The sequence below is a fragment of the Thunnus albacares genome, chromosome 1 (assembly GCF_914725855.1).
Source record: "Thunnus albacares chromosome 1, fThuAlb1.1, whole genome shotgun sequence".
Classification (NCBI taxonomy): Eukaryota; Metazoa; Chordata; class Actinopteri; order Scombriformes; family Scombridae; genus Thunnus; species Thunnus albacares.
Genome location: NC_058106.1, coordinates 15796787 through 15809687, shown reverse-complemented (window position 1 = coordinate 15809687; position 12901 = coordinate 15796787). Strand labels below are relative to the sequence as shown.

The 12901-nt window shown below is 39.1% G+C and overlaps 1 protein-coding gene across 3 annotated transcripts in view; it reads left to right on the top strand.

Moving 5' to 3' along the window:
• The first annotated feature begins 890 nt into the window (after positions 1-890).
• The window catches only part of lpin1a (lipin 1a), a 29616-nt gene continuing 17605 nt past the window's right edge, over positions 891-12901 (top strand). For 2 of the 3 annotated variants that reach the window (XM_044345960.1, XM_044345951.1), the window contains exons 1-3: positions 891-1279; positions 11839-12039; positions 12185-12280. In XM_044345960.1, coding sequence (XP_044201895.1) covers positions 1187-1279; positions 11839-12039; positions 12185-12280 — 390 coding nt within the window. In that variant the 5' untranslated portion in view covers positions 891-1186. Of the gene's footprint in view, positions 1280-8512; positions 8685-11838; positions 12040-12184; positions 12281-12901 lie in introns of those variants that run through there. The other variant, XM_044345967.1, reaches the window with a different exon arrangement.

The window sequence follows — 12901 nt, the reverse complement described above, 5'->3', positions numbered from 1 at the left end:
GATACAGAGCCTCTAAAGTCCAAATGCCTGTTAGTTTAATTATCACAAGGGGAGGGAGTCGAGTGGCAAATTTGACCCTTCAATGGTGGGCCTCACCACTGCCCTCAGATGCTCCCTCTGTTCTCACATGGAAGCTCTGTGTGTGTGTGATGCAATGCGAGTTCAGGACTTGCTAATAAAGAATAAATAGGAGGGTGTCGAGTTGCAAATTTGACCCTTCGATGACGGGTGTCACCGCTGCCCTCGGATGCTCTCTCTGTCCTCACATGGCAGCTGTGTGTGTGTGTGTGATGCAATGTGAGTTCAGGACTTGCTGATAAAGAATAAATAGATAAATCAGTATTTTTGTCAGGCAAAGTAAATGTTTCACACTCAATAGAAACACAAACAGGTATAGAAAGACTACCAACAAATATGGATAGTCAATGTTTAAGGATGAAAAATGCATGTTTGGTGACAGTATTGATGTCTAATACATGACATTGCTGTCATGTGCCATTATCATTATTGTCTCTGTTTAGGGGGGGGGGGGGGGGGGGGGGGGGGGGGGGGCAGGTCTCCATTAAGGCTAGGGTAAAGGTTAAACATTTAGTGGTTATGGTTAAGGTTAGGATAAGTCTCCAGGATGTGTTTGCTGGGCCATGTGCGGCAGCAGTAAAAGGGTGTGTACGGAGGTTGTGGCTTCAGACGGGCACCTGAAGCAGCAGTGGGGTCCAGCTACTCTGGAACCTCTCAGATTTCCTCCATGTACTCCATTCCTAGAACACACTTGATAAATTTAGTCTAAAACATGCACTGCATGTTGATCAAGCACCAGCCACTTACTACCAAAACAGTCCCACAGATTTAAGAGTCTCGAGACTCATCCAGAACAACCTGGAGTGTTTGCATCTTCTTGAAGACATTTAATCAGAGTCAGTAGAGTCTAAACAGCTCTCTGCATATGTCAAGAAGTAACTGTCTCAAACAAAGACACTAAAGATTTTAAAGAAAGCGGACTAGGAAAGAGCTCAACAACTATTATCAAATATCTCAGAGCTCTTCTTTCCAGATTGACTTCTGCCATTTTTATCTGAAGATATTCTGTGGACTGTTGCTTGGACCACTCAGGTCTCCTGTCATGATCTGAGACTCTTTACAACATGTTTCACAGAAGAGTGTGTACAGCATCTTGGGATTGTGAATAATGCAGCATGTACTCATGGCCCATGTGGAAGAGGAAGATCGAGGCTTCAGCAGCCACAGTGATGATGACAGCCCCAATGGCAGTTGGTCCCTGGTAAAAAAACAAAAATAATATTTGTTTAAATCTTCTTTTTGAGAATAATGGCGGTTGTGAAACTTTGATATGAGGGCCTGTGTGGAGAAAGAGATTGTCAGGGGGGATGGAAGTGTGGAGGACAACCCAACTAGTCAGAGGGTCTTTAGTTGCTTTCCCAGAAAACTTGTCCTTAAGAACACTGTGATCGAATAACATGCTTGTTCAGTATATGTTTGCATTTGTGAAATTAAGAGTGTGACTTTGTTTGTCTCCTTCTATTGTACAGGTGTGTACTTTACATTCAGTTCTCACTGTCTATGCGGGTTCTGCGCATATGTGAGTTTTTGTCTCTCTCTCTGTGTGTGTGTGTGTGTGTGTGTGTGTGTGTGTGTGTGTGTGTGTGTGTGTAGTATAACCATGTGCTAGATCAACAGCTCATATCTCTCCTCATGACCTCAAGCCCACATAGGAACTTATAATGGCACATTACACCAGAGTTAGAGAGATTACATAACAGCACCACCATGCTGGGGGCTGTGAGTGGCTCTGTGGGCTCAGGCAACACCTCCTCATTTCCTCCTCCACCTCTTTAAGATTATATATGCCCAAAGTAAAACTTTAACCAAGGTTGATTGTTACCAGTCTTTTGCCCCTGTGTTTAGGTTTGCTTTCTGTCAAGATATGGGGGTTAATATGTTTGTTGTTCTAACGGTGGTCACACTTTTTGTACAGGCGGCATTTGAAAGTTTTCTTAAATTGAAATGCTTAATGTTGAGGGTAACATTTACTTTAGGTTCAACATGTCCAATTGATACATTTTTTATGGTCAATGCAAACATAAACAAACCTTATGAAACCTCAGTCTACTTGTTTTTCTTAGGTATTCATACTATCAGGAGTTGCATTACAAGCTTAATCAATTAACAGCAAGTGAAAGATATCCTCACTTCCAGTAAAAAAAACATTCTTAGTTCTGCATTTACACACGCAGATGCCTGAATGTCTCTATATTTGATATATGATGATGGTTGTGTTTCATCCTGTGACTGGAATGATGCATCCACACATACAATTTGGAGAACTTTATTGTTCACAGCATCTGGTTGAGTGCAAGGCCATATAAAAACATCATGACCACCAGCTATATATCACTAAATCTCTAAACTATATATCCAAAATGATGACTAATTGATGATGCTAATAAACCTTGGAATCTGACAACTGTACCACATTATATAAGAGGATTTGTTTCATCTGTCCTTTACTACAGCCAGTGGCAATCCAAGGGTACACTAGAGGCAGAGTGGGATAAAACTGTGGGTGCAGAGTTGGGAAAAAAATGCTGATTTTCTCGGTCTGTTTATAACACTGAATTATAGACAGTCTTGTTTGTTTTATTAGCCTAATAAATCACTATTACTAATAAATAAATAGCAAGATATTTGTTCCAACATATGATAGACATTGTTGTCTAGGTCAAAACAGGATAGGTGCAGTGATAAGAAAGCTTTGTGCTCCATGTCTGGCCCTGAAAACCACACTAATCAGATTTTCTTAAAGCCGGCAGCATGTCTGGTAGGACTCCACGTTGGGGGCGGGTTCAACAGTTCAGTTGTGATGTGTGGCTCACGCAGCCTTCTGGTTGGCTCAGGCAGTTTGGCCCCTTAACAACACCCTCGTCTCCGTGGTGATGAAATGAATGCATTCTTGACCCTACAGTTCCTGGGAGCGATCAGGCTACCCCTGCTCTTTCTCAGCCTCACGTGTCTGACATGAGGTAATCCTGCTGTGCATAAACTCACATACTGACTGTAAACAAAAACACACATACACATAGATACACACAGTTCATGCATGCAAAGAGAAAATATTAACTCACCCACATAAACAAACGAAGCACCTGGCCACTTGTGTTGTAATGAATGAAATTCCTCTGAGACTGTTCAAAAGTGAATCTGCTTCATCACAAATGTTAACTGTTTCATTTTCTTCACACTTAAGTCATGCTTCTACTTGAGGGTTTAAAAATGTTTAGTGTCTCAGATCCTTTACCTAAGTACAAGTGATAATAAGTTAGTGTAAGAAAAGTCCATTACAAGTGAAAATGCTGCATTTAAAACCATACATAAGTAAAAGTACAGAAGTATTATATGCTAAATTTACTAAAGTAAAAGTACTCATTTGCAGAAAATCATCCCCTGTGACTGATATATTAAATAAATTTAATAAAATACAACATTAATACTGATGCATCAGTGGTTTCCATGCATCAGATTTGTCTTGTGACCCTCCAAAGGGTCACAAGACAAATCTGAAGGGCTGTGAGTTGATTAATAGGAGTGGAAGAAGAAAAAAGTTCTGATACACAAATCTGCTTTCAGTTTTTGGACTTTCCTCTAATCTTTGAGATTTGAGATCTTTGAACAGTTATTGAAATGAAACCATATGAGAAGTTTAGAGGTCAAAGTGTCTCCGGTGGAACTGCGTACAACTCACAGACATCTGAAACATGACAAAGAGACAAAATGGTAGGGAGCTAAATGTTTAATATTTAACAATTCAGTATAATTTATAATCTTATGTATTATTTTATGGAAATATTTCTTCTGAAGTCAGAAGTAACTGAAGCTGTCAAATAAATGTAGTGGAGAAGAAAGTACAATATTTCTCTCTGAAATGTAATGGAGTGGAAGTTTAAAGTAGCATAAACTGGAAAAACTCAAGTAAAGTAAAGGTACCTCAACATTGTACTAAAGTAAAGCACTTGAGTAAATACTTAGTACTTAGTTACATTCCACCACTGCAATAAATTGTAAATTGTCTGTTAATTACTATCTTGAAGGAAGAGTTTGACATTCAGTTTCTTGCCAAGAATTCAGCACTAATCCACCTACCAGCGCCTCCAAAGCTCACTAATTAACATGCTATATCTAATTTGTTTAATCACTGGGTAAAAAGGAGAATATCTTGGCCACAACAATTTGATAGGATACTAGCACAGACTCCAAGAAAGTTACTGGTCCAAACCAAGAAGAAGCTGGCACATATTACCTCACAGTAAAATGGCAAATTGTCATTTTTACACTTTGGTGTTTGTAGAGATTAAACAAATGAGATGCAACGTGTTAATTAGTGAGTTTAGAGATGCGAGTAGGAGGATTTTGTTACCATTAAACAGAACAAGGCTAGCTGTTTCCCCCTGTTTCCAGCTGTTTGTGCTAAGCTAAGCTAACCGGCTACTAGCTGTAGCTTCATGTTTAACGGACAAGTATGAGAGTGGTATTGATCTTTTCATCTAACTTTTAGCAAGAAAGTGAATTTCTCAAAATGTTTAAATTATCAGAAGGATATAAATGACACTGAAAATAATAAAGCAGTGGATAATTCAAGAGATGGGAGATAAATATAATTATGCTAATCCAATTATAAATACAATTATTTAGTTATACATGATAGACAAATATTTACTTTTACTGCAAAATGTCATTTTTTCAGCATATTATCACAGTAAGTCCACCTGACCCAATACTCTCTGCACACTGGGGTAAAAGAACCAGTTCTTCCCCTCTGTTGCACCTCCACATACACACAAACATAAACATTCTGCAAATGTCCCTCTCTAGCCTACTCCCCCCTCTCCACATATTGCCTCTCTGTGACTCTCTCTCCCTCCCTGCTTGGCTTCTGGTTACTCCCTGGTGATGAATGGCTCAGTTCTTAGAAAACCCTACACGTGTTTCCTTGTTCCCACTTTGGCTGCGTGGTGCCGATAGTGTGTGTGTGTGTGTGTGTGTGTGTGTGTGTGTGTGTGTGTGTGTGTGTCTATCAGCGACTGTGATGAAGTGAACAGTCACATGTACAACAGTTATGCAAAGTATGTGTGTATATATTGATTGACAGCAGAAAACGATCCAGATTGTCATGAACTGTAACCACATGTTGAGACTGGAGTTACATGCACACAAAAAAAACCCAATAACCTACTGTGGTGGTTTGCTTTTGTCCTTCATTCCTAGAGAAATATGTTCCATCTACAACGCTGGCAGAGCCCACGTGTTGAGAAAGTCTCTGTGTTGTAATATCACTCTCTTAAAAAAGGGTCTAAAATAACAAACAGGGGTGGGATCAGTCAGATGTGAATCCTACTCCAGAGCTGCTTCTTAGAATCATTGAGCAACAGCAACAAAAAAAAAAAACATGAGACCCAGCCAGGGGAGACTCAGTGGGGAGACAAACTTTTGTGTTTGTTGGGAACTCTGTGTCCAGGATCAGCTCTGGGATCAGGCAATAGCACCTTACATAAACTCAACATAATCTGATTATAGAGGTTATGGATGTGTAATAGTACATTCATGACTTCGTATAGTAAAAAATGCACTCCTTATTTGTGATAACATATTTTCTAAGTTTCTAAGTATTATTTCTACAGATGCGTAAAAGGTAGTAAAGCATTTTAACATTATTTTCTGCAAAAGTAAATAAAACTGTTGTGCTTGTTTGTGTAGCAGCAAAGTTTATAACTTTCACTATATTATTATCACGATAGAAATTTGGTTTGCAGCCATGCATTAAACATATAAATCACAGGAATGCTCTGCTGACAGTAAACAGGTCAGAAATCTGATTTGGACTGCTGATAACATCTCAGTACAGATGCAGTTTACATATTGAAGTTAAGTCCTGTCAGGCGCACAGAAAGCTTGTTTATGGTCATACACAGCAACACTCACACAGGTTTAAAAAAAAAGGGAAGATACATGTTTTCCTGTACTGACTATAGTTGTAATTCTGCATTTGCACGTTCATCTGAGCAGATATAGGCATGTCTTGAACAGTTTACTCTTGCTGGCATGGAATTGATTCCACTGGTTACTTTGTTCTGGTTGAAGTAATTTGTTCAGTCACCTTCCTTCACCTTCTGTGTGTGTGTCACTCTCTCTTACACACGCATATAATTTCATTATCTGTCTTTGGGTTTTTAGTTGCACCACCCCTTGCTCTGTCGGTATGCAGCCTCTTTCTACGTCTTTATAGGGGAACATAAACATGTCAAGCCATGCCATGAGTACTCTAGATGTTACACATACTGTACCTAAATGCACAATAAAGGGCAAGTGTTTACATGTGTCATGTATAGTTGTCTGTTCAAAAAGACTGTGCCTGCCTCTAAGGTTTTTCTCTGTCTCCATGAATTACTCTCCTGCCCGCATGATGCAGCAACTGAAGCAACTGCACTCCTAATTGAGTGAACTGAAAAACATGCATTCAGGATATATACATACATCACAATTTTTATCACTTTTTAGCAGCAACTGTCAGCATGTGTCAAGTAAAATGTTTGATATTTTAACATTTTATATTACTGCAAGCAAAAAAAGAAAAGAAAAGAAACCCTATTTTGGTATTTAGTCATATTGGAAATGTGACCTCATATTGTTGTAGATGACCAGGAAACATCTGAAGATCACATTATTCCACAAATATAGACACACTTAGCAGTTGATTGGGTTCTTGATATATAATCTTTACATTTATACATGACAACGGTTCAACAAGTATAACTGCCACATGCAGAACAATATGTTACATTTGATTTCAAACAGGGTAAGCATTGCAATCTTTTGTTGAGACAAAGCACACCATTTGAGAATGAAAACACATTAAGAATAATTAACACACCAACAATGTCTTGGCCTGGCCTCAATGTGTCAGGCCTTGTGGGTAGATTTGCATTTTGACAACTGAGACACAGTCAGTGTATTGCACAAGTTCAGATGCCTCTGAGCAGCCTGAATGTCAACGCTATTCTTGTCTCCTTTGCTCCACATTAGACTCCTACTTCTTTAGAAGAAGCACAACATTCTATTTACTGTTGCTCTTCTCTCTCTTGTACACAGGAAGAAATGTAATCCAAGCTCTGCATTTGGTTTTTAAGATTTAGCCAAGTCTGTTGCATCTAAGATTGTTACATAGAGTATGTCTTATGTAGACTTCTACTTTGTTTTCACGTGTTGTTAACTGTTCATATTTAAAAAGGGGAATTGATACAGAGTAAAGCATAAACATTAAGGGGAATTTGGTGCTTTAATTATGAAAAAAACAAGGCATCAGTAAGCTGGTCATTGCTGAAAGATTTTAAATATCATTTAACCTCATGTGGTCTCAGTGCTACTTTATCTGCCTTTAATTTGTAGGTTGTAGAGATCTTCTAGGCTATAAAAATTCAGTACGTAAACTTTTCATATTACAGACAATACTGATTGACAATACTGATACTGAGATTTAATGTGACCCTGTTTGGTAACTAACTCTTGCCTGGTCCTATGTTGTTGTACTCTTCTAGTTGGAGAAAAGCAATTTTTCATAAGATTTTGTTATAAAAAAACAAAAAACATCAGTGTTTATGAACAGACCAGGAAGAGAAAGCCTCAGAAAAATTAAAGCAAGGTAAATCAATAAAGAATAAAGGTGTGACTATAATGATAAAAAATAAGATACAAACATAAACATAGAAAATAATGAAGCACCCGTTACAAAGGTTTTACAAGTTGTAACTAATGGCTTAATCAATGGTTAATACACAATTTACTAAGGCTCAATAGATCAGTTATAAGCCATTAATGATGCCAGCCTTTAGGTTGCCAGGTTGTGTTGAGTTAATAGTGAAGTCATTAATAAGTCATTAAACAAGAGTCAACAGTGTCTAATTTTCTAATAAGGCAACAGCAAAAGTTCTCTGTAATTATAAATGTTAACAAATGTTTAAAAAAAAGGTTCTTCCAGCAGTCCAAGTCTGTGATTGTGAATGTGAAAACGCTGTTAATAAATTAATTTTGGTCCTGCAGCTATTTTCCAGAAGATCGATAGAAGTCAAATGTAGTACTCCTGATGGCTTAAAGCTAAAAAGAGAAGTGTCATACTGAGGGAGGATAAACACAGGCCACAACTTGGCAACACCAAAATAGTTCTTATTAAGGGTTTATAACTGATTTATAAAGTATTGGTAAATTATTTGTTATCCATTAAAAAGCCATTAGTTACAACCTATAAATTCTGCTATAAGTGAAATAAGCAGAAAACAAATATGAATAGTAAACCAAGAGAGGAGGATGAAATGACAGCAAATTTATGATTTTAAGAGGGAAGTGTGTATGTGACGTCAGTCCCGGCTCAGCCTACCGGGCCGCTGTATGTTTGCAGTCCGGTGGCGGTGGGAGGAATAATTTAACTGCGGTTTAAATAGCAGAAGCAGCCTTGAGCAGAGAAATCCAAGATCAGATGCCAGGAGCGTAATGAAGCAGTCCGTTACCTACAATGTTTAATTTGAGACACGTAAACGGAATAAAACAGTAGCTGCAGGACGTTTAGCGCAAACTCGGATGGCGGAAAGATCTCGGAGCGAGAAGCGACGCCAATAAATAATGTAAGTAGCAGTTGCTGGACTGCATAGTAACCTGCTTTAAGGGAGTATTTAAATGTTTAAATATCATTATAGCCTGCTCTTGTTTTACCAAATGCTGTATTATCTGATTGTGTGTTTGTTTTGCGTGTTGCGTGTGTTTGAATGAAGGCAGAGCTGCGGTGCAGACTGCAGAGCCTCACCCCGTGTGCAGATGTTTACATGTCGCCTCACAGGCCACACATGACATTATACTGTACAATCATATTATGAACCTCATGTTTATGAAGCGAATGTGGGTCATTTTTCAACTGCGTCATGTTTCATGTCTTCTATTTGTGCTGTCTTCTTATAGGAGGTCGATAAGGTCGTGTTTATTATCTAAATTCTTACAAAATGATGTACAATATGGAAAAACAATGGTTTCTGTCTGTCTTTCTTGCTTTTTAGTTGTAACAGTGAAAGCCTGGAGTGTCAGACTGCTGCTCCAGTCGCATAAAATTGATTTAATTGGATAATCCTTCATACATCATCATCATCATCTGTTTGTTAATCCCTTAACCTCTGTGTCACCTCTCTGTTTTCTTTTCCTCCCTGTCTTTGCTGTGGTGAGAGTGTTGCCACTCAACTGAAGTCATATACTCACCAACTTTTAATAAAGAGGCTCTGTGGGTCTTAATGTTACATAGGCTACTATGGATGTAGCTCAGGCTAAATTGTTGTCGCCCACTTGCCTCAGAAATAACAGCAGTCAGTTAGACAAGGTGCCTCTGTTGTTTCTTTCTGGGGTTTCAGTAAAACAATAAGGCAAGTGGCCTGAATGACACTGAATGACCCTATGAGTTATCTCGTGATTGGTTATTACATAATGGGGAAGCACTGTGATTGGCTGTTAAACAGAGATGTCCTGGAAGAGTGGGCAAGGCTTTGGTTTCTGTGTGTTTATGTATGTGTGTGTGTGTGTGTGTGTGTGTGTGTGTGTGTGTGTATGAATGGCCCCATCTGTTTACACGTGTCCTGTGTTGACAGTGATATCAGGTCTGTGGCATGTCCATGAATGTGTGTATGTGTGTGTGTGTGTGTGTGTGTGTGTGTGTGTGTGTGTTTCTGACACAGAGAAAATCAGTCAGTTCACCCAAATTTCACACTTACCCCTGGTGCTATCCAGCCATGCAGATAGTGTTTTGTCTGTGTTTTAAGATATCCCGCTGTCGTCTATGTGGTGCATACAGTATGGAAAGCAATCTTAGAGACAGATACCTCATAACTAGGGCTGCGACTAATGATTATTTTCATTACTGATTAATCTGACTATTATTTTCTTGATTATTCAATTCATCATTTGATCTATTAAACATCAGATAACAATGAAAAATGGCAAGATGTTCAAGAAACAGTCCCAAACCCCCAAATATTCTGTTTACCGTCACATCAAGACCAAGAAAAGCAGCAAATTTTCACATGTGAGAACTTGGAAACATCAAATATTTGGTGTTTTTTCTTGAAAACTTTCTGCAACGATTAATTGATTATCAAAATAGTTGATGGATAATTTTCTATTGATTAACTAAGCAATTAATCATTGCAGCTGTACTCATAAAACAAGCAAATAAAAACTTGGCTTCTGGTTGAGCCTGGTTTTGCACCTTTGCTCATGTCTTTGATTATATCAATGATTGGGTGCATTAATGGCCGTAGTTGTAGCGGGCTGGTCAGAACAAGTGTGTGATGAGTGTCTCAGGTGGGTCTTGTGTACAACAGTATAATCTAATACAGAGTCATTAGCACAGAGGAGCCACAATCTGTGATCATCAGTAATTGATGTCTGTTAGCGAATCCTTCTCATCATTAGAATGTTCTTACATTGTCTGCCAAAATATGAAACCATCTGTACGCTGTAATCATGTGTATGTACGTGAGGGAGACAGAGAGATAGAGGATGCCAGCATCTGAGTCAGCACAAGCAGGTGGCAGGTGGAGAGTCTAAGGGACAGTTTGTTATAGAGATAACACCGTAACAGCACTTACTTTGTGTGTGTGTGTGTGCTTTATTTTCTTTCTGTTATCCTCTTCCTGCATTCCTTTCATCCTCTTGTCTTTCCTCTCTTCCCAGCTTTCTATCCGCCTTAATCTCTTCATCTTTCACTCTCTCCCGGATCAGGGTTAGAATTTCAATCCAAATCATTTAGCCAATAGTGATTCTGTCAAATATGTGACTCTGTTTTGAAGCCAGAAAAACATTCAGGCACATAATTTCCTGAATGAATAATGACTTTATTGGCTTGGCATGATCCGGCGGGTGACTGATTCTGTTGCATTGCACAACCATTTGAGCTTTTAACATTTTACGTCAATTTCCATAAACTCTCACTGATGTTATACTTGAGGTTGTTCCTGTGACGAATAAGGCATCATGACTGTAAGGCCCTTTGCCGGTTTACTATGAAGTCTAACATACAGTATGATTCAGAAACCAAAAGCAGAGACAGAATTTGTAAATAATCTTACTATATTTGTATGAAAACATGAAATATCAGCTTATCCACAAAGTACAAGCAGTGTTATTAATTTCTCCTTGACGCCGGATGTATTTCCTTTCTTCTCTCTGTCTCCCTCTCTGCCCCCTGACTCAACAGCCACCATCTCCCGGTCCAGTGAATGCATTTCCCTCTCAATGTCTCTTTCCCTGGCCATGTTTGGCATTCGAGACAGAGAGCATTAGAGGCTGTGTGGGTCAGGGAGACTGGCACAGCACCACACGATTAATCTCCTCCCCGATTGAGCGTATTTGCATTACAAAGAGGAAAAGGCAATTTTCAGTTTCTGTCGTGATTTGTTTTTTCAACAGAGGAAAAAAAGGAAAAGCAGTGTACTTTCACATCTATCCAAGAATTAAGAATAGAATATGGAAATCTCTTTGTCTTAGTTTTGTGTTAGCAACCTGCCTAACATCCGAGATTGCCTGGTTGTCTTGTGTGTGCGGGCAGTAATTGGAATCAGCACATCAATAATGTATATTATGTAATGTGGCAGAGTTTGATCCTCATGACAGTTAATATCTCCATTAAAGGTCATTTGTCCTGCCACTGTGGGCTTGAAATACAAACAAAATCTTATTTAAAGGACAAAAAAAGAAAAGAAATCAACAAAAACTGTCTCTCTCTCTGTCTGTGTCCAGTTACAGACCATGAACTATGTGGGTCAGTTGGCAGGCCAGGTGTTTGTGCAGGTCAAGGAGCTGTACAGGGGCCTCAACCCTGCAACTCTGTCTGGATGTATAGATGTCATCGTGGTCCGGCAGCCCGATGGCTCCCTGAAGTGCTCCCCCTTCCATGTCCGCTTTGGCAAGATGGGTGTACTGCGGTCCCGTGAGAAAGTGGTGAGAACTCTTGCTTTGAGTATCTTTGTCGATATGTTAAAGTGGACAGATCACACACAAAACCTCCACTACTACAACAAAATCCCACATTTGGAGGTTGTTTAGTGCTAATGAGGTTTAACTAATGTTAAATTCTATCCTGCAGGTGGACATAGAGGTCAACGGAGAGCCAGTGAGTTTGCACATGAAGCTGGGAGAGAATGGGGAGGCCTTCTTTGTCAGAGAGACTGAAAACACACTGGTGAGTTATGACTGCCAGACACTGAGTCAGTGAACACGCACATACAAAAGGACAGAACATACCTTAGTGGCATGAAGGACACATAACCTGGCCGTGTGGCAGTGCTCAAACTGGACTGGAGCTCAACACATTTAATTCTCTCCCTCCTGTTCTGTTCTAACTGGTTTTGCCACTTACTAGTGAATCTAGATTTGTTTGTCATTGTTAGTTTCATCATTAGGCTCAGATTGCTTGTTTTCCTGCCCTGACAAGCCCAGAATAAGACAGAATTGTGCCCCTCCTCTCCTATAGTCTGAAATGCAACATGAGACTGAGTTCTGCTGGACAGCTGCTGCTGGAGGAGTGTCTTGCTCTCACCTTCAAAAACAGCTTGTCATCACCATACAGCAACAAGTGCAAAATATATATTTTTAAAATCTTGTTTAGCCTTTATTTAATCAGAAAATCCTGATTGAGATTAAAAATCTCTTTTTAAACAGTGTCCTGGACAAAATAGGCAGCAATAACACTGAGTTACAGGCAAACAGTAACAGTCATCTAAAAGATTTAATCATAAAAACAACATAAATGGCCACTTAAAACAACCCAAGAGCTGTCTATAACCATAACAATTACTAAGAC